The 22,951-nt window shown below is 36.6% G+C and overlaps 1 protein-coding gene across 1 annotated transcript in view; it reads left to right on the plus strand.

The window, feature by feature from the left end:
* Positions 1–22,951, plus strand: part of THSD7A (thrombospondin, type I, domain containing 7A) — a 306,380-nt gene that overhangs the window by 242,962 nt on the left and 40,467 nt on the right. Inside the window, exons 15-17 of the mRNA XM_006834388.1 lie at positions 13,896–14,074; positions 18,105–18,110; positions 19,940–20,073. Coding sequence (XP_006834451.1) covers positions 13,896–14,074; positions 18,105–18,110; positions 19,940–20,073 — 319 coding nt within the window. The remainder of the gene's footprint in view (positions 1–13,895; positions 14,075–18,104; positions 18,111–19,939; positions 20,074–22,951) is intronic.

Here is a 22,951-nt window from a genome sequence, read left to right on the forward strand (position 1 = left end):
TAACATTTGCAAAACTGCAGATGGCAGGATCTTGGTTGACTTTTTTTTTTTTTGCAGGAATTCACCTCTGAATTTCTCTAATCCCTTTTAAAAATGTTGCTATTGTTGTTAAATGTCAGTTATAGCAACCCCATGTGACAGAGTAGAAGTGACCCATGAGGCCTTCTTGGCTCTAATGTTCTGGAAGCAGAACACCAGGTCTGTCTTCCATGGAGTTGCTGGATGGTTTCAAGCTACTACCCTTCTGATTAGGAACCAAGAACTTAACCATGTGTGCTAGCAGATCTCCTTCCTCTTGAAAATAGAGAGTCATAATATTGCCAAGGAAATTCTGTAGTTTGCCATTTCTATAATGTCATATAGTTGGAATCACAGTATATAGCTATTTCAGGCAGGCTCCTTTAACTTAGCAATGTGCATTTAAAATTCCTCCCTGTCTTTTTATGATTTAATAGCTTGTTTCTTTTTGTCATTGAATATTGTTATATATGTTTGGATGTGACACAGTTTGTTTAAGGAACCCTGGTATCATAGTGGATTACAAACTGGGCTGCTAACCTCAAGGTCATTAGTTCGAATCAACCTGTTAGTCTGCCAGAGAAAGCTGAGGGGTTTTTGCTCCCATAAAGATCTATAGCCTCAGAAACCCTATACAGGCTCACTATGACCCAGAACTGACTCTACAACACTACCACCACCAAAGTTTGTTTATCCAGTCACCTAATAGAGGGCACCTCGATTGCTTCCAATGTTTGGCAATTATGAAAACACCCAATACAGTTTTCAAAATTTGGTTATAGCACTTTTGATATTTAAAAGAAAAAACCTTAAAATCATAAGATTACATAAATCAGTTTATTTGTCAAATATTACTCAGTTGCATTGTGAGAAAGAGGATCCTTTTTAGTTGCGCTAGAGAAATAAAAAAGTGCCCTAGGCTTATTTGCCTAGATAAATAGTGATAAATAGACTACAATGCTACCTTAGAGTGCTGTGTACATTTTACATCATGTGCTTAGTAATCTTGATCCAATGGCACAAAAATGATCAGGGCCTTGTGCTACCATTTGATCATCACTCTGGCATTCAGATAGCAGTAATATTTTGGAGGTCACGTTGTTGCTGGTACTGTGGAGTCAGTTCCAACTCATAGAGACCCTGTTTCCGAGTCTGTAAATCTTTATGGTAGCAGAAAGCCTCCTCTCTCTCCTGTGGAACCACTGGTAGTTTTAAACTGTTGACCTTGATATTAGCAGCCTGATCTTTTTAATTAATTCCGTTTGTGTATTAATTGTAGTCACAACTGAGTAATTCAGAATAGTTTGTCTTATGCCTTGTTAGTGTAAGATTAATCTCTCCTTAATAATAATTGTAAAAGATACAGTGGTTAGTATTGGATCTTTAATAATTTCCCTTTTTGCCTACTGTGTTTAGGAATGGATTACAGAGAACCTCTGGACATTAATGAATGGCTTTAGCAATCAGTTTTGAAAGCATCTGTGGGATGCAAAGTGTGTCCATGAAAGTCTGATTTTGAAAAACCCTTTTTGTCATCCAAAAGTGCTCCTGTTTCTTAAGTTTTGCTTCAATGGCACTTTACACTGGAGTACTAGTTTAAAAAGGCATTTACTGTAATATTTACATATTATAAGTTTCTAGAGTCCTGGTATGGCACTGTAGGATAAGTAGAGATAAGAGATAAAGTCAGTTTGATCTGCAGGATCAGTGGGTCAAACTCACCAGCCACTCCTTGGAAACCCTATACAGGGTAGCTATGAATTAAATTGACTCAACAACTCTTAAAAACAAATAAGCACTTATTGTTGTTGTTAATGTGTCGTGGTTCTGATTCACAGCCATCATATCCAGGGTTTCTGAAGAATATCTGGTGGGTTTGAACTGTCTACCTTGCGGTTAGTTGTTGCTGTTAAGTGTCAAGTCATTTCTGACTCATAGTGACCCTATTTATATAAGGTTTCCTAGGAGCAACTGGTGAGTTTGAATGGCTGATCTTGTGGTTTGCAGTCCAGTGTTTACTCACCAGTGTCACATTAGAACTTCAATTAATGTGGAAACATTTAACATTATTGCCTAATAGCATAAGTGGTTGTGGTCTATATCAACTTGATACAATCATGATACAAATGATTTCAGAGCAGACGGAATGTTTAAATGACCATATCTAACTGCTACAGGAGTCTTAGTGTGGTGTTGTATGTTAATCACTGGGCTGCCAACCACGAGATCAGTGGTTCCCACCAGCTGTTCTTTGGAAACCCTGAACAGGGTTGCTGTGAGCTGGAACTGACTCCATGGCACCTAACAACAATTGATGCAAGTAATAGCAAATGTCAAGTGCTGCCTTATCTGTCAGAGACCCTACTGCACATGCCATAGGTATAGCATTGCTTTCTTTTAGAACTTGTGGAAACAGTAAAGAACCATCATTAAAAGTTAGAATAGGAATATATTCTGGATGTCATGTGGTATAAGTGCCCAACTGAATTGAAAATATTCAGTCTCTCAATTTATAAAGAGATTTAAATTTAAGAGCATGTGCTTTTAAGACATTATGTATAACTCAGGGTACACTAATGGAAATATCTATATGGTAGAGTAGGTTCTCAGGATAAGTCACATGACCATTCAACCCTAATATAATTGAAATATATTACTTTTTGTAATGAAACTGTACAGAAGATAGTGGTTTAATATATATATTTTTATTGGAGTCCGGTATGGTGCTGTAGGTTAATGCGCTAGACTGCAAAGTCAGTTTGAACCACAAGGTCTGCAGTTCAAGCTCACCTGCTGCTACTCAGAAATCCTATATAGGGCCACTTTGGGTCAGGACTAACTTGACAGCACTTAACAACAACAACAATGTTAAAAATTAATTAGAAACAAAATTTAATGAGAAATTGGTGCCTATTTTAGTAAATTCTCATATTTGAGAAAAACATATTTAAAAAGGGGAAGAAGAAGAAATAAATAGCTTTGTTAACAACCTGAAATTAGAGTCCTAAATTTCTGAAAGGATTTTACAACTGATGGAATTTATTCACTATCCAATTAAAAATTTAAATGTCTCCTTTGATAGCACATGTATGGCTAACATTTTGCAGATATTTATAATTGAGATCCTTTCCTTTTAAATGAAAAAGACTGGCAGAGGATGAGGGAGAAGTTTTTGGAGAGGTTACTGCTTACAAGTTTAAAGAGCCTGGAAAAGGAGGAAAAGAGCTGGGAAGAATAGTTGAGTATACAAAGAAAGCATTGCCTAAGGTCAAATTTAAATAAGGAGTGGAGACCCGAGATATTCTTTCTCAGGCTCCCTAAGGGAGTATAATGAAGGTGATAGGGGAGAAACTTTAGTTCTGATAATTCTTACAACTATCATTCATGTCACGAGTGATGGAAAAGCATCTGCCATTATTCTTGACTTCTGCAGACACCAAATCCCTGACACTTCAACTCATCTATGACTTTATAGCATGGTTTTCAAACTGGGCTTCATGGAGTCCCTCAGGCCAGACTGCCAAACAGGGGCTCCAATATATTCCATTTACTTATGGGACTTTTTTAAGCTTTAGGAAGAAGTGTTCCACTGCTTAAGATAATTTTAACTGCAAAAAAGTAATAATTCATTATTTTCAACACTAAACAATACTCAAGGCCCTGATGTAGCACTCTAGGATAAGCACTGGACTGTTAACCACAAGGTCCACAGTTCAAACCCACCATTATTCCTTAGAAAGTCTATATAGGGTCGCTATAAGTCAGAACCAACTCAACAACACTTAACAATATAAACAAAACTTCTTTTTTTTTTTTTTTTTTAATGAAGACATGCAAACTTTGCCTTTACTTAAAATTTCTACCACTGTCTTTTACTCCTCATTCTGTTACTAATTGGCCTCTGATGCCTCCTTGCTTCTAATCTCATTTTTGTTGTTGTTAAGTTCCATCAAGTCGGTTCTGACCCATGGCATTCCAGTGTAAGATTTCCAAGGAGCTACTGGTGAGTTTGAACCACCAACCTTATGGTTCAAACTGACCTTATAATCCTGCACTTATCCTACAGTGCCATACTAGGATGGGATAATACTAACTTCAGCTAAATACCTTTGGAGTTAAATATTCATGGTGGTTTCACTGATATTGCAAATTTATTCATTAATTGTTAGAAGGTGTCACAGCTCATGAAGTTACAAACTGTGTGAATGCAAATATGTATTTCTTTGAAATTAATAAAATTTTCCAAATACAAAACATAGTTTTAAAGTTCCCCATGCTACAAACATCTGACTTTACAAACAACTCCTTTGTTGTTGTTGTTGTTGTTGTTGTTATGTACTGTTGAGTCAATTCCAACTCATAGTGACCCTGTATAGGGTTTCCATGGAATCACTGGTGGGTTTGAACTGCTTACCTTGTGGCTCACACTAACCTTGTGGTTCAGCGCATTATCCTGCAGTGCCACACAAACAGTTCCTATCTGCCTCATTTTGTATGTAAATTTGCCCTCATTTTAACATAATTGAATCAATCCCTCTGTGTGTGTGTATTTTCATTCATATTTGGAAATTAACATTTTTAAAAATGTTTTTTTTTTAAATATGGCTCATAACATGAATTCACTTATAGAAATTGGATGTCAACTCAGCAAATCCATGTATATAGAACTGTGCACTCTAGGGTTCTCGAGGACTGAAGATCACCAAACCTTTTTTTCAAGGTGTCTTCAGGTGAACTCAAACCTTCAGCCATTCGGACACTTCAAATTCAATTGTACTGAGTTATAATTTTAACAGAAAAGAATTATTCTCACTGGTCCAGAAAGATGTCAAAAAACTCAATAAATATTCTTAAAATGCAGTGTCTGAGGACTCAGAGGGACCCTGTATGGGGTTCTCAAGGGATTTAAACTAAAGGAGCTCTGGTAGCAAAGTGGTTACGAATCGGGCTGCGAACCTTAAGGCCAGTGGTTCGAAACTACCAGCTGCTCCGCGGGAGAAAGGTCAGGCTTTCTACTCCCGTAAAAATGTACACCCTCGGAAACCCTGTATAACAACAACAACAACAACAACAACATCACATGGTTAGCAATCCAATGCTTACCCTACTGTGCCACACCAATCATCCTCCTAGATATTCATAATCCTTATCAGCAAAATAGTGAAAGCATAGGCTAACAAGACCTGTTTAACCTAGTATAATGAATGCTGCAGTTTTCTAACTGACCACATAGCTTGTTTCTAAAACTTTTGTTGAACCTTTTACTGGCAGCCAAGGAACTAATATTAAAAGATCACACTTTCAAAATCATATACTATTACAAGATTTTCAGTAATTGAAAGAATCGTTCCCCAACTTGAATCAAGTTCAAAACAAAGCATTATAATTGTGCTGTGGGTTAATGCGTTGGACTGCAAAGTTGGTTTGAACAGCAAGGTTTGCGGTTCAAGCTCACCAGCCACTCCTTGGAAACCCTTTACATAGTCGCTGTGGGTCAAAACTGACTCGACGTCACTTAACAACAACAACAACAATGTGTTTTAAAATGAAAATATTTCCCATTATTTCCCTTTCACAATTTGAATAGATTGTCAAATACATATTTGTATTATTTGCAATGCCGTTGTCAAAGTGAGTTTGCAGGACTTGAATCTGATTTTTAATAGTGTGTTAGTTAAAACAGTATATGTTAAATTTGAGAATAATTTAATCTAAGTAATTATCCCCACATTTTTGTATTTTGGTAGCCATGCATATTGATTTTGAGATTTTCTGAGAAAATCTTTAAGTACTTACCAATTATGAAGAGATAGGTTGCCATACTTACATAAAACAAATTAGTATACATAAAACTAAAATTAAAACAGCATCTTTTATACATTTACCTGTATACTTTGCTATGAGATTTATTTGCACAGTACGTATTTATCATTTTTCATGTATTGAAAATGTAAATTTGGGCAAACATTGAAATATTGGAGTTTGAATACATACATAGAATTTTGTCTTCCCAAGGTTATCAAATGATCTCTTCTTAATATATAATTGCTGAAGATTATACTTTGGGAACTTTAAAAAATGATTTTGGTTTTCATTTTTCTCAAACCTATGAGGCCAACCATAGATAAAAGTCAAGATAGATTTTCTCATTTCTAGTCTCTATCCAGTAGGAGAGGTTTCTGAGTTCAATTTTGAGACTAATCCAGATGTTTCACATAGAGTGCCTAAGTCACTCATTCTCACCACTGTAAATCAAAACCAACCAATATTTACCTTTTTTTCTTCAATATCATTGGTTTAATCCATCAGCAGTGCACCTTTCAAAAACCCAATTTAGTAATTGTGAAGATTGTGGAAAGTAACATTATTTGTACTTTCTTAACTCATATAAATGAGGTAATTGGATCTATCTCAAAGGCAGTATGTCCACTGCTTGCCACGTTTACCTTGCTGATTTGTATTCATCCCAACTTGAAAGCAACATTCAGAGTAGATATATAAAAAAATATATGATCAGAAGTCAGGAACTTGATTTTTTTTTTCCATGTGTTGAAATCAGTCATGAACTGTCAAAAGTTTTAGCACTCTTAATTGTGAAGTCATTTATTTTATTTCCAACATTCCTCAGAAACCAGGAATTGCTAGAAGATAGTATCAGTTTATGTGTCATTAAAATGCTGCAAATGTTGCTCTCTCTTCCCCTCATGTTGTTTGGTGTTAATGATCTGAGCAGAGAAGGCAGGGTAATGCTTACCCAGCATTCACTAGTAGCATGAAGGATTTTAATGATGCTAGAGAAACATGATGGGCAATTATTGAATGTTGTTACACATTGGAAAATAAAAAGGGGCTGCTAAGCAATGCACTCTTACAGTTCTGTCTTTATCTCAAGGCCCAATTTGTATCTTTTAGCAGTTTAATAGATATTCTCTGGAATGTTCTATTGGAAAATCAGACATCAAAGTTTTATATGTTCTTCCTTTATAATGTAATCTGGCTCAGTCTGAAGTCATACATGTTAAATCTCACTAACACGCCATAATAATTCAACAGACAAAAATGGAAGGAAGAACTTCAATTTATTCATTTCTCTGTGAAGTAATGGCAGGAAAGAGTATGTGAATGCATTTTCCATTACAGATACTGAATAATAAAAAGTTAGATGTTTGCTCTTGACAGTCATTTTGCAGTTTACAAAGGGGGAAGAATGACACACTTTTATGTATATTTCAGTATCATATCTTGTATAATAATAGTATGATTTTGCCAAAGCCATTGATAATATTTATAAATAATAGAGTTTTTTCAACTCATGAACTTTTATAAGTATTATTAAATAATGAGGTCACAGAGTGGCATTGATTTGGAAATGACTTTAGATAGTTGTATAGTTTCATTCTATTTATTGAACTATTAACTTCTTATTTAACTATTAACTTATTCTAGTCCAGTCAGGAGGTCGTGATTAGGCATCTAATACTATTCTATATGAATTCATTTGCTGCTGCTGTGTAGGAATGAGAGTGGAGGATTGAAATGTAGCTCAGCTGAAAATGGTGAGAGGAGAATTGCTTCCCTATTTGAAGCTGTAATTAATCAAAGTGTCTACAGGTATGGCACTGTAGTATCCGCACTACCAACCATAACGTCAGTGGCTGGTAGTGCTCACCAGCTGCTCCTTGGAAACTCTATACAGGGTCATTATGAGTCCAAACCAATTCCACGGCATTTAACAGCAACAAAAACATCAGGTTTAGGGAAATCACTGCAATATATTTGAAGAATTGATGTTGTTGTTGTTAAGTGTTGTCAAGTAAATTCTGACTCATAGTGACCCTGTTATAAAGTACTCTTTCAATCTTTTGTTTGTATTTCCTCTGGATCATTGTCAATATTCCAGTAGCTTTCTCCAATATCAGCAATACATTGTAAAGTAAACCTTAGCAAGTCCCCCAAGTTACACAGGCAACAGAATGACAGTTTGCACATATGTCCTCCAAAAGCATTTGTTGTTGTTGTTAAGTGCTTTGGCATTGGTTCTGACTCATAGCAACCCTGAATAGAGTTTCTGAGGAGCGGCTGGTGAGCTTGAACAGCCAACCTTGTGGTTCAAACTGACCTTGCAGTCCAGCACATTAACCCACAGAGCCACACCAGGACCCACACCTATTGAAGACTATCATTTTATTCTAAATTTGTGATCTAACTTTAAAAAAATTCCATTTCATACTTCAGTTATAATTGTTGTTGTTGTTGTTGTTATGTGCCGTGGAGTCGGTTCCGACTCATAGCGACCCTGCACAGGGTTTCCGAGGCTGTTAATCTTTACGGGAGCAGAATGCCTCATCTTTCTCCCGCGGAACCGCTGGTAGTTTCGAACTGCTGACCTTGCGGTTCACAGCCCGATTCGTAACCACTACGCTACCATGGCATAATAGTTATACTTTTCATATCACTCCTAAAAATATACCTAACAGTAATCAATATATACGTTCACCAAAAGGCATGTTTTTGAATGAGCATAACAGCATGGATTCCTCCAAACTTAAAACTACCCAAAGGCTCATTTTTAGGTGCTGTCAAGTCAGTTCCTATTCATAGAGACCCAGAACAACAGAGTATTTTGTTCTTACAACAGAACAAAATGCCACTGGTCCTGTACCATCCTCACAATCATTGCTGTGTTTAAGCCCAATGTTCCAGTCATTGGGTGAGAATATCTTGTTTTGTGTTGACCCTTTTTATTTTACTAAGCATGATGTCCTTCTCCAGGGACTGATCCCTCCTGATGAGTGAACCATCAACAATAAAAATATCATCAAATCAAATTCAAAAAGCTCATGGGAAAAACATGGAATTTAAAGAGTAACAGACTTCAACCATGAACTTTTGAATCCCACCTCACAGAACCAATCAATAAAATAAAATGCTACAATAAAATAACAACAGGCCGATGTAAATGAACAATATTAGTGAGCAATCTTCGATGGCATGCAGCAATATATAGATGAATAGCTAGCAATACGGATGAATAACACACCACAAAACTGAGTGAAGGAAGGTTGAAACAAAAGAGTGTATGGTGTAAGTCCAGTTACATAATTTCAAAAAAGAAATGAAAACGACATTTTTTGAGAAGTCAGTATAGTGGTTGTCTTTGTGAGGATGGGTAGTGATTGGAACAGAGCACAATGAAGAGTTCTGTGGTGTTCATGTCCTAACTGTGTTCAGTAAGTGAATAGTCACTGCTTCAGATTTCTGAGAGGTGCACTTTTACATTACCTGCCATCAGTGTCACCACATGCACAATGAACTGGGTGCTTTTCGGAAATCAGTTGACCACATGTGTAAGGTCCAGTGGCATCCCATGACTGATTGCAGTTCAGAGCCTGGTGATCCATAGGGTTCTCACTGGCTGATTTTCAGAAGAAGATCACCAGACCTTTCTTCCTAGTCCATCTTATGAAACCTTTTCAGCATCATAGCAACAGCAGATGGGTAGTGACTGCACATAATTTGCATGGGCTGAAAATCAAACCCAGTTTTTCCACTTGGAAGAAAAGAATCCTACATGGAACCACCATTGTCTTCCCTGTTGTGTAAGTTGTTGTTGTGTGCTATGGAGTTGAGTCAGACTTACAGCAACTCTATAAATCAGAGTGAAATTTCCCTATCAGGTTTCCTTGGAGGTAATCTTTAAAGGAATCCTGCTGTCACACTGCGGGTTAAATGCGCTGGACTTCAAGGTCGGTTTGAACCACAAGTTCGGCAGTTCAAGCTCACCAGCCACTCCTTATAAAACTTATACAGGGTCTCTATGAATCAGAACTGACTTGATGGCACTTAGCAACAACAAAAATAGTCTTTAAAGGAGCAGACCACCAGATCTTATCTCCCACAGAGCTGCTGGTGGCTACATACCACAGGCCTTTTGTTTAGTAACCAAGTGCTAAACTTCAGAGCGGAACATATATCTTCAGGAAGATTGTAATAGATAATATATAGGAAGGAATACCACAAATCTACTTCTCTTTCAGATTTTGTTGGTTCTTTCTTTAGCCTTACAAGTGTGTTTGCTAAAGTTCCACAAACAAATGAGTACAGTTAAACTGGGAAAACCTAAATAAAATTAATGGATTTGATCAATAGAGTCCTGGTGTGCCATTGCAGAACAAGGTCAGTGGTTCAAACTCACCATCTGCTCCTCGGAAACCTGATCCAGGGTAGTTATAAGTTGAAACTGACTTAGTAGCACTTAACAACAACAACAACAACATATCCTAGTTCAAATTCTATTATAGTTACCATCAAGGGAAACTGTATGAGTGACTTCTGTAGTATTTCTTACAATTGCATGTGATCTGCAATTATCTCAATAAAAATGGCATTTATAAAAGATGGGGCGCTTAATAAACTTAAGAAAACATATTATCCCCCCCCCAAATTATATAACCTATCCCAGATGAGCTGTATCATAATATCCAGAGAGAGAATGCGTGCCTTGGGTAATTTGAGGTAACCCTGGGAACTACTCTATAACAAATTGCCTAGAAATTTAGCACTGCTTCCATGCAAGCCTGTTTGGAAACAAGTTTATGGAATTAATTTATTTTTTTAATTTAAATGGGATCTGATTTACTCACAATAAAAGAAGTTAATACTTACATATTGGTTCTTTTTTAAATTTGCCAATAGTAAAAAGAATATATAGGGATAAGTTTAAGAAAACCGTTACAAGATTTTTACACTTCAAAGCATCACTGAAAGAAGTTAAAGAGGACACAACTAAATGGAAAGATGTAAAATATAATGAAGTGTTAAGATGACAATACTCTTAACCATATTGATCAACAGATTCAACATAATACCCAGATTTAACACAAAATACCAGCCGCCTTTTTTGACAAGCCCATCCTAAACTTCATATGGAAATGTAAGGAACCCAGAATAACCGAAATTCTTTTGAAATAGAACAAAGTTCTGGTACTCATACATCCTGATTTCAAAACTTACTACACTATCATCAAAACAACGAGGTACCGAAATATGGATATACATAAAGAGCAGTGCAATGGAACTGAGAGTCCAGAGTAGACCCTTACCCTTGTGGTCAGCTGATTTTCAAAATGGTGTCAAGATAATGCAATAGAGAAATAAAAGTCTTTTGAACAACTGATTCTGGGACAATTGGATATCCACATGCAGAAAAATAAAGATGGACCCTATCTCATACCATGTACAAATATTCACTCAAAATGGATCATATGCCTGTATGTAAAACTAAAACTACAAAACCCTTGCAATAAGACATAAATATAAATCTTTGTGATATTGATTAGGCTGTGGCTTCTTAGCTATGACACCAAAGCACAAGCAACCAAAGAAAAGATAAATAAACTGGACTTTAAAATGTAAAACTGTTGAGCTTCCAAGAATACTATATAAAAGCAAAAACCCAGAGAGTAAAAATATTTGTAAATTGTATATCTGATAAGGGACTTGTGGTCAGAATAGACAAACAACTCACCAATAAATAAGCAACCCAATTTAAATGCTGGCAGTGGGTTCGAATAGCTATTTATCCAATGAAGACATATAGATATCAATAATCCCATGAAAAGATGATCAAAATCATTAGTCATTAGGGAAAACGACATGTGATATTACTTCACACCCATCAGGATAGCTAAAATAAAAGTCAAATATTAAAAAGTGCTAATAAGGATGTGAAGAAATCAGAATGCTCATCATATGCTATTGGTGGGAATGTATAATGGTGTAGCTGCTTTTGAAAACAGTTTGGCAATTCCTCAAATGGTTAAATTATAGTTACCATATGATGTAGCAATTTCATTCCTAGTATATACTCAAGAGAAATGTAAACATATACTCACACAAAAACTTGTACACAATGTCCATAGAGACATTCTTCATGACAGCCAAAAAGTAGGAACAACCCTGAACTCATGACTGAATAAAATAAAATTTCATTTATTATTACTTATCAATGAAAAGGAGTGAAGTTTTGATCTATGCTACAACATGAATGACCCTCGAAAACATGATGCTAAGGGATAGAAGTCAAACACAAAAGAGTAAATCATGCATGATTCCATTCATGTAAAACATCCAGAGATTTCATATAATGCAATCCATAGAAATAGAAAGCAAATTAGTGGTGACCAGGAGTTGAGGGGAGGAGCTCTGGTAGCGTAGTGGTTACGAATCGGGCTGCAAACCTTAAGGTCAGTGGTTCGAAACTACCAGCCGCTCCGCGGGAGAAAGATGAGGATTTCTACTCCCGTAAAGATTTACACCTTCGGAAACCCTGTACAGGGTCGCTATGGGTCGGACCCGACTCGATGGCACTTAACAACAACAACGACAATAAGGAGTTGAGGGGAGTTCTCGTGTAGTGCTGTAAGATAAGCACTAGACAGTAAGTTCAGTTAGAACCTCAAGATCAGCAGTTTAAACCAACCAGCCGCTACTCAGAAACTCTACCTAGGGTTACTGAGTCAGAACTGACTTGAATGTGTTGGAGTCCTGGTGTGGCACTATAGGATAAGCACTGGACCTCAAGGTCAGTTTGAACCACAAGGTGGGCATGTCAAACTCACCAATCACTCCTTAGAAACCCTATACAAGGTTGCTGTGAGTCGGAACTGATTTGATGGCACTTATCAACAACAATGAATATATTAAAAACCACTGGATTATGTACTTTGAATGGGTGAATTTTATGGTATATGAATTATATTTCAACATCTTTAAGTCAAATTTCAGTTCCGTATTATAAGAGGTTTATATTAGAATTGTTTTCAAAATGGCATCTCTGCTGTTGATGTAAAATGCCACAGCAGACTATTTCCTTGGTTCAGTAATGCCCTCTCTCAACAGTAGGGGTATTATAGAGAACAGCTAGGTTATCTGACCCTTGACCAGAGGAACTTTTCTTTTTCTACTCATCTGCTTTGAGAATAATGGTGCTAGGTTCATACTCTCAAATGCGAGTTGGTAATAAGGCTCTGGTCAAAAATAATGAACATTTTCTTCATAAAAGAAACATGTAGACTGTGGATGTATCTGGTTGTGTGATTTGATGAAACAAGTCTTGGACTCGTTTTCAGAAAGCCTTTTTCCCCGTTCCTAACTGGATGACCTGGAACTTGTCAGTTATCTCTCTGCATTTTTTTTCTTCTTATCCATCCACTAAATTATCTATAACTGCCCAACATGTTCATAAGCCTTAAGAGAATCAAATGGATACAAGATGTGAAGGTGTTTTGAAACGGACAGCACTTTGAAAATCTGAAGCATTATTTATTTAATATCCTTCATCTTTCCTTCTTCAGATTTGATTTTCAAAGAAGGGGAGAGAGACATAAGGTGTTAAGTTAAATGATTCCTTTTTGATTTTGATTGAAAGGGACGGGCTTTTCTTCCTGAGGAAAACCATTGCACAGACTCAGAAACCTGAACTCATTTGACATTAACAGATAGGGTTGTATAGAAAACTGTGTTGTAATTTTTTTTTTAATGTATCATTCTGGCAGCATGAGAAAGATATGGCAGGAGACAAGTTATTGTCAATTAAACACGAGCTGTCAGAAAGTCAGAAATGTTGAAATATGGTGAGCATGAATCCTAAGCAGATCATATGGCAGCTGCTCAGCTGTTATTTGAACAGAGTCACTATATGTATGTGTCATTTTCCTGCAGATTTTAATTTGAGTCCATAACAACGGAGACATCTCTGCATTTGCATGCTGCTGTCAAGTCAAACTTGGACCTTCTAAATGAGCTAGAGTGGCGGGTGGTATTGAGAGAGTGGCATATGGAGGAGATGGTTCTTTTTCTAATTGTCATCCACTCAGGTTACATTGAAGAGGCCTGCATCATCCCCTGTCCCTCAGACTGCAAACTCAGTGAATGGTCCAATTGGTCACGATGCAGTAAGTCTTGTGGGAGTGGTGTGAAAGTTCGGTCCAAATGGCTACGTGAAAAACCATATAATGGCGGAAGACCGTGTCCCAAACTGGACCATGTCAACCAGGTATTTCCTATCATTGAGAATATAAAAATATTGTTTAGATTCACAGTGATCTGTTTTTTTCTTAAAAAGAATAATTATGGGCCCTGAATAGACGGCTCTTTTCATCTTTAAAATGCCTGAATAAATATATGTATGTTATTAAAATCTCAGACAAGACGTACTATCTCTAATCTCAGGATATTTACTTATACATAAAAAAAGAAAGAGGGAGCACACCTTGGTGGCACAGTGGGTTAGGTTAAGCATTGGACTGTTAACCAAAAGGTTAGCTGTCTGACCCACCAGTCGCTCCTCAGAGAAAGATGAGACTTTCCGTAAGATTTAGTCTCAGAATCCCTATGGAAGAGTTCTACTCTGTACTACTACAGAGTTGCTATGGGTTGGAATCAACTAGACAGCAGTGGGTTGAGTTGGGTTTGATTGTATACATAAGGTCTAGATTTATACATGTAGTAACCTGTGTGTGTGAAGGAGCCCTGGTGGTGCTTCAGCATAAGCACTGCAAGGTCAGCAGTTCGAAACTACCAGCTGCTCCTCAGGAAAAAGATGAGGCTTTCTGGTCCCATAAAGATTTATAGCCTCAGAAACCCTGTTCAGGATCACTAAAAGGCAGAATCCACTTGATGACAGTGGGTTTGGGGATTTTAGATGTGTTTGTGAGTGTGTGTGTGTTGTATGTTGTTGTTAAGTACAGTCAAGTTGGTTCCAACTCAAAGCAATACAGTATAGGGTTTCCGATGAGCAATTGATGAGTTTGAACCACTGACTTTGTGGTTCAAACTGACCTTGTAGTCCTGCGCTTATCCTACAGCTTATTTGTTATTAAGTGCCATCTAGTAGGTTCCAACTCAAAGTAAACCCTATAGGGTTTCCAAGGAACAGCTAGTGGGTTGAAACTGCCTACTATTTGGTTCACAGTCCAGTGCTGATCCTGCAGTTCCTCACCATATGTATATATAGTTGTTAAGTGTTGTCAAGTCGCAACTTCATAGTGACCCTGTATAGGGTTTTGAAGAGTGTCTGGTGGGTTTGAACTTCCAACCTTGAGGTTAGCAATCCCGTACTTATCCTACAGTGGTATATATATATATATAGTTGTTATTAAGTGCTGTTGAACCATTGAGTACACAGTGACTCATAGTAACCCTGTATAGGGTTTCCAAAGCTGTACATTTGTGGGAGCAGGAAACCTCCTCTTTCTCCCACAGGGAGGCTGATGGCTTGCAGCCCATTGCTTATCCTAAATGACATCTTCAAAATAATGTGTTTCATTTGTGATAAATGGTATCTAACTTATATACTGAGAGCAAAATTGTCTCACTGTGAAGAGCTCTACGAGACTCAGAGAAAGACATCCCAATAACCAATTGCTGATATAAAGTTTAAATTAAAGTTGGAGAAATTTTATCGGTTGAGTCTAAAATTAGCAAATATATCTATTTGTTTAAATTTGTTTAATATAAAATAAGTTTGAAGACAAAATTTAAACAGCCCTAAAAGTCATTATAGTTATACTATCTATCAATGTAATTATTGGCCTCTTTTATTTTATTTGGATTTTTATTTGACTTTGGATGCATACATTACTGTTGTTGTTAAGTGCCGTCGAGTCGGTTCCGACCCATAGCGACCCTGTACAGGGTTTCCGAGGGTGTTAATCTTTACGGGAGTAGAAAGCCTCATCTTTCTCCCGCGGAGCTGCTGGTAGTTTCAAACCGCTTATCTGAAGGTTCGCAGCCCGATTTGTAACCACTATGCTACCAGAGCTCCTTACTAGCCACTGTTAATAGTTACTATTCCTGTTTTTTGGAGATAAAAATTAAGACTAATAGAGGGAATTTTTACTAATTTAAATGTAATATATGTCAGACGAATTAGCAAAGAGTGAAGTTCAATGGTGGTTATGTGCCAATGGAGTCGGTTTCGACTCATAGCGACGCTGTACAGGGTTTCCGAGGCTGTAAATCCTTACGAGCGCAGAAAGCCTCATCTTTCTCCCGCGGAGCAGCTGGTAGTTTCAAACTGCTGACCTTCTGGTTCTCAGCCCGATTCGTACTATTGAAGTTCAATAGTATGTGCAAATTTTTAAATGCGTACTCAAATTTAAGTTGCAGTCAAATAAGTATATAGATACATCACACATATATATAAACTGCATTTCGCAAACTAGTCTAAATTAGTTCAGAACAATAAAAGTATATTGTAAGGAAAACAAAAACAACTGAGTTGAGAACAAATACAAAAAAGGAAGAATTAAGGACAAAAGGTGGAAAGTTAATTCCATAGAAAGTGTTCTTAAAAGTCTTGATTCTCCTTGACGTTTGTTGTTGTTGTGAAGAGCCGTCAAGTCAGTTCTGATCCATAGCAACCCTGTATAGGGTTTCTGAGGAGCGACCGGTGAGCTTGAACTGCAGACCTCGCAGTTCAAATGGGTTTGCAGTCTGGCACATTAACCCACAGCGCCACACCAGAACTCCATCTCATCGATGTAGTTGTCCTTTAAATTATAGAGACTGGTTAATACGCTACTCTATCGCCATCTACTGGTCATCAGGCTTCCCTCGCCTAGAGAAATTTTACATTTCTACAATACTAATATTATCACTTAACAACAACAACATTATCAAAGAAGAAAATTTCACATCATGACCTAAATTTTATGAATGTGAAACATAATAACTGAAGTGTATTGCTTACCATATAAAAGAACATTTATTTACAAAATTTTAAATCCTTGAATTTTTTATACTTAATTTAAATTTTAGTAAGTTATTATCCCCATTCCTAATTTTAAAAATTTACACATATTCATACCAGTATACTTTATTGTGTGTTTGTATATATACGTATCGTCGGTCAGAGCTACAACGTAAAAGTTGTTTGCCTCAGCATTTTATCTTTAAAATTCTGTTTCCAAAGTTTCAGGAGCTAGTGGCAAAATGTCTTTGCTATAAAGTTTATATTCTAAACTATTTCTCTGTCACTCACCAACAAAAGTATAATCCGATGCAGAGTTTTATGGGAATATCTGTGTACTTTTTCCCATTTATTGGTGATTTATCAAGACATGTTTTTGCTGTGTGCCCTCAAGTTGGTTTTGACTCATAACAACCCTAGATAGGGTTTACAAAAGCAGCCGACTTTGTTCTTACCAGTTTATTGCTTATTCTAAAGCACTACACACCACGGTTCTTATCAAGACATTAGCACTGAACAGTCAATACTAGAAGAAGAAATAATCGATTTTTGAATATTTGACTTTGAGCATAAATGTTCTACATAAAAATTTAAAAATAGAAGCTCTTAAAGATTTTAATTTTAGTGAAATATTTAGGAATATTAATGGACATGCAAAGTCTTATGTTCACAAAGTCTTATGTTCAAATTTTTGCTACAATTATATGTTCTTCAATACAATAATTGATATTGAATAGTCTCTGAGGTTTCATTTTCCAGTAGAAAATAGCCCCCAAGATTTCATTTTTCATACACAAGACTGGAGTCCTGGTGTGGCGCACTGTAAGATAAGAACTGGATCACAAGGTCAATTTGAACTGCAAGGTTAACAGTCCAAATTCATCAACCACTCCTCAGAAACCCTAAAAAGGGAGGGTGGCAATGAGTTAGAACTGACTTGATGGCACTTAACAACGATAGTATGCAATGTAGATTGATTAATTGATTTAGGTATACATTCCCTTCACTGTTGGATCACAAGTTATATATCAGTTCCATACAAAATATATTGTAAATTTATTCCGTTTTCTAAGACCTCTTCTGCTGCCCATCTAATCCTTTCCTTGGTTTTGCCATTTGTAATATAAATTTGTGTACCTTACTTTTCAGTAATACTAGTGAACTTGCTTTTTTTTCACCAGATATAATAACAATGTTTTAAATTCCTTACCCAAAAAAGTAGGCTTTTATAAATTAACAAAGTTAGATTGTGAATTTTTACCATAATTTACTGGCATTCTTACTTATCTTTGTTTTTCTCCCTTTTCTTCATTTCTGGTGATTACTGCTCCAGGCTCAGGTAAGAATTTTTTAAACCCCAAGGTTCATATTGGAGTGATTTTCTGTTTGTTTGTTTCCCTTTTGACTACTGATTTCAGAGAATGTAATTTTTTTTCTTTCCTTTGTCTTCTTTTATTAAAAGAAAAAAATCACATTTTCAATAATTTGTGTGTGTGTGTCTGCAGCTGTTCCTTTCTATTGCCTTACACTGTTACCTGAGTTTCCTCATTTTCATATCAGGGGCTGAGGTGAAGGGGTTAGGGAGAAGAGACTTCATTCCTGACAAGTCAGTGACACCTCTTATTAATGCTCTCATGCTTTTCAGAGGGAGAGGTAAAAGGTGAAGGTGGGCAGGAAAGTGGGTGGGTAGAGATTGCTCTGAACTAACTTGAATTCACTCAAAGGTATGAGATTCAGAAGAAAGCCATCAAAGTTTAGAAAGCAATGGCATTTCCCCTTCAATTATTTACTTCCCACAAGCTATAGTCCTGTTTTCCCCTGGGTACTTAGTATGATTTAGATACAGAACTCAGTAGTGAATGTGATCATAATGGCAATTGTACAGTCTTGCTTCAATTGTATGTATTTTCTATTCCTCTTTGCAATGTTGTTGTTAAGTGCCTTTGAGTCCATTCTTACTCATAGTGACCCTGAATAGGGAGTCTGCAGAGTGACTGGTGTGTTTAAACCACCAATCTGGTAGTTAGCAATCTAGTGCTTATCCTACAGTGCCACACCAGGACCACATCCTATTTGGAATAAGTCCACTTTATTAATTTTACTTGGACTTTTAGTCCACTAACATTTGCATGAAAGAATGGCTCCAATGGACTGCTTATGTTTATATTTTCTGAAATTAGTTTAATAAAACATTCGTATGTTATAGTACATATGATAGAAAATAGATTGTTATAAAAATATTATAAAAGTAATTCCTTTTTGATGGTTGAATCAACTCTGTTGCAGTGGATTGTGGGCTATTTATTCCCTTATTTAATAATTCTTCCAAATGAAATTAAAAAAAGAAAAAAAGAATAACTGGTTCATTGTTCTAAAAATCCTGAAACCAAACATACCACCCCAAATATGGAGCTGAAAGTCCTTGTGGACACCAGAAAATAGACAAAGTTTGCTTTGTTTCATATGACCCTAGTTGCTACTGGGCTGTAACTGGCCTATTTCAGATCCCACTTATAAGCCATAAATGATTGAGGATTAGTTTTAAGGTGGCTTTATTTATATCATTTATGTTTCAAATTATTATATGGAACAAAAAATATAAATCTTCATTGTTACACATATTTTGAGGGAAAACAGACCACATTATATTTATTTGAGAAACAGCTATTTGTATATACTCATTGAATTATTCATTGATTCAACAAACTTCTATTCAGTACCTACAATATGAGCACCTTAGACTATATACTAAGTTACATAAAACACATCACACAAAACAGATGGTCCAGGAAATGACAATGGAGTGTGACAAGTGTCAGCACAGGAAGAGTGCATATGGTTCCTGATGTGACTCAGTGGGCCAGAGCTACACATGCAGATGATAGCGGAGCTACAGACTAGAACACAGTTAGCCTTGCCTTTTACCACTAGACTGTCAAGGCATTTCTGTATTTGAGGGGGCTTCAAAAAGTTTTATGGAAAAATTCCATTATTATTTAATTCTACTTTTCCATGCACTTTTTAATCCCCTTCATATTACTCTTTTAAAATAATAAACAATAAGGAAGAAGAATAGAATAGCTAAAGAGTAACTCCATCATTGTATTGATACATAGTATGTATCATTGGGTACCCTGAGATGATCATTGAGTCTCTGGTGTGTTTCAGGTGTATGAGGTTGTCCCATGCCACAGTGACTGCAACCAGTACATATGGGTCACAGAGCCATGGAGCGTCTGCAAAGTGACTTTTGTGAACATGAGGGAGAACTGTGGAGAGGGTGTGCAAACCCGAAAAGTGAGGTAAGTCTGTAGCTTAATTACACAGAGGAGCAAATACACAACAATTTCCCAACTTCCCAAGTGCCATCTTGAAAGGTCTTCACTCCTCTCCAGTCTCCTGAAAACAGTTACCATTAGTTTTCTCTTTAAGGAGTCTGTGTTCTTGGAAAAGTCTAAGGTGATCTTCATAAAGCAGCAACTCATGACATTCTGGTAGGATTGCTATGAGTAAGAATCGACTTAATGACCTTATGACCTTTTGTTTTGGTTGATGGGTGAAGTTCCCCTTCAAGACACTCTTGAAGGGAAGAAGGAGAAGTGCGTTGAATGAAAACTGAACTAATGCAGATTTTCAGTACAATAATTTTTTATAGGCTAAATATATTTCTAACTACATGTTAATGGCTGTCTATTATAAATGCCTCTTCCTGACTATCTAACTGGCTACTTTTTAATACTGTCAATTCCCTCCAGGAAGTCTTTGCTGAAACACCAGTTTCTCTAGTGCATCTCATTTATTGTCTAGAACTTCACTGTTCAACATGTGACTATTTCAAATCGCATTTAAATTAACATCAAATAAAGTTAACGTTGCATTTTCTCAGTTGTAATAGCCACATTTTGAGGGTTCAAGAGTCCCTCATGACTAGTGGCTATTCCTTGAACAGTATAGATGTAGACCATTTTCATCATCACGGACCCTTTCTATTGTCAAGTGTTATGTACTGCTTCATATTCCTTTCATTGTGCTGAAAAGATCTATTTGAATGTATGTCATCATAACTAAACTCTTTGTTTCTATAACAAGGACTCTGAAATTCATAGGAAATCCTTCACACCAAACACAAATTTGATACTCATTAAATTTGCCATACAACATCTGCCATATGGTCTTCAAAATATTCCTTTGCCATCAAGTCCTTTCCAACTCATAGTGGCCCCTTAGGACAGGGTAGAACTGTCCCATAGGGGTTTCAAACCTGTAAATCTTCTTGGAAGCAGACGGTCATGACTTCATAGGATTTTAAACCTAAACCCACTGTCAACAAGCGGGCCTTATAGCAACCCTATAGGACAGAGTAGGACAGCTCCATAGGGTTCCAAGGCTGTAAATATTTATGGAAGTTGTTGTTAAGTGTGGTGGAGTCTGTTCCCACTTATAGCAATCCTGTACAGGGTTTCTGAGAAGCAGCTTGTGGGTTTGAACTATCAACCTTGCACTTCAAACCGACCTTGTGGTCCAGTGCATTTCGTACATCTGGACTCCTTATGGAAGTAGACTATCAGATTTTTCCCCAGCATAGCTGATAGGTTCAAATCCCCAGTCACTGGGTAGCAATCAAGCACTTTAATTACTGTACCAACAAGGTTCCTTCACATGGTCGCCTAGACCTTATGGAACAAGCACATGAAGTTTTATTATCTCAACTTTATAGATCAGATTCAGAATGACTATTTACCAATGATATGAATTTAGCAACGTGACCAAATTAGCATTCAAAATCAAGTTTCCTGTCATTCTTTGTACTCTAACAGTTTCTTCTGACCCTGTTCAATGACCCACAATAAAGGGAAAGATGAAAACATCCTGAACTTGATAACCTATGTTATGAAGAAACTCATCTTTGCCCATAGCCTAACCTTTCTTTTAGGTTTTATGATTCATATTTTTTAATCCATGTAAATTGAAAAGAAGACAAAAAATATGTTTTGTTTTATAAAACTTTTGCACAGAAGCCTACAAGTACCTTTGTTTCCAATAGAAATAATTCCTGCTTCTTTTTACAAAAGTGAGAACAGATTCTGATTCCCACCATTCGCCTTCAACATTAAGTTTGTTGTTGTTAAGCACCATCGAGTCGGTTCCAACTAATATCAACTGTGTATCAGGCTTCTAGTGAGTACCTGGTGGGTTTGAACCACCAACCTTGTGGTTAGTAGTTTAGTTCTTATGCTAGAGTGACACACCAGGATATTAAATTTACTTTTTCAAAATGTTTAACTATTCTACATGATTAAGAATTTGATCAAGTTAGTTTTCGATAAAATTTATAATGAAAGAACTTGAAAGGACTGCTGTTTTAATGCTTTCCTTTAAGCTATCTAAATTTAAATTTAATTTAATTATTTTTTGCTTTGTCAATAAATAGCCTCAACATTCACACACACACACACAAAGGTAAATTTTCACATTGATTTCTTTTTTTCAGTGAACATATGTAATACAAATAGAGAAAAGACAAGGTCAGTATTGATTATGATCTCTGATCATGTAATAATGTTCCTATTTGTTTAGTGATTGAGTAGTACACTGCCCTAATGGTGTCCTCTGCTAATTAAGGTCAAAGTGTCCTGTATAGATGCAAGCATTAAATGACATTCAGTATAGCTGAATCTATAGTATATAGCTGAATCTTCAATTTATCAGTTCCATTCTTCCCTTTTTAGGGTGGTAGTGCACGAGCTGCTCCTCAGAAACCCTATACAGGGTTGCTATGAGTCAGAACTGACTCAACAGCACTTCACAACAACAAATGAACGACGGATTCATAGTAGGAGTTGTCTGTCCTGGTAGGAAGGCGTATCTTTATCACTGACATTGTTTAAAATTGCAGGCACATGGTGATTAGAAGCCTAACAAACAAAAAAACAAACAATGGATTTAATTAGTTTTATTAATGCCTTTGAATTCTCTGTAGAAAATGTACTCCTTTATTGCTATACCTATAGAGTCCTGGTGTGGCTAGCGTAGTAGTTATGAATTGGGCTGCGAACCGCAAGGTCAGCAGTTCAAAACTACCAGCTGTTCCGTGGGAGAAAGATGAGGCTTTCTGCTCCCGTAAAGATTTACAGCCTCAGAAACCCTGTACAGGGTCGCTATGAGTTGGAACTGACTCCA

Source organism: Chrysochloris asiatica, unplaced genomic scaffold, assembly GCF_000296735.1.
Source record: "Chrysochloris asiatica unplaced genomic scaffold, ChrAsi1.0 scaffold00010, whole genome shotgun sequence".
NCBI lineage: Eukaryota > Metazoa > Chordata > Mammalia > Afrosoricida > Chrysochloridae > Chrysochloris > Chrysochloris asiatica.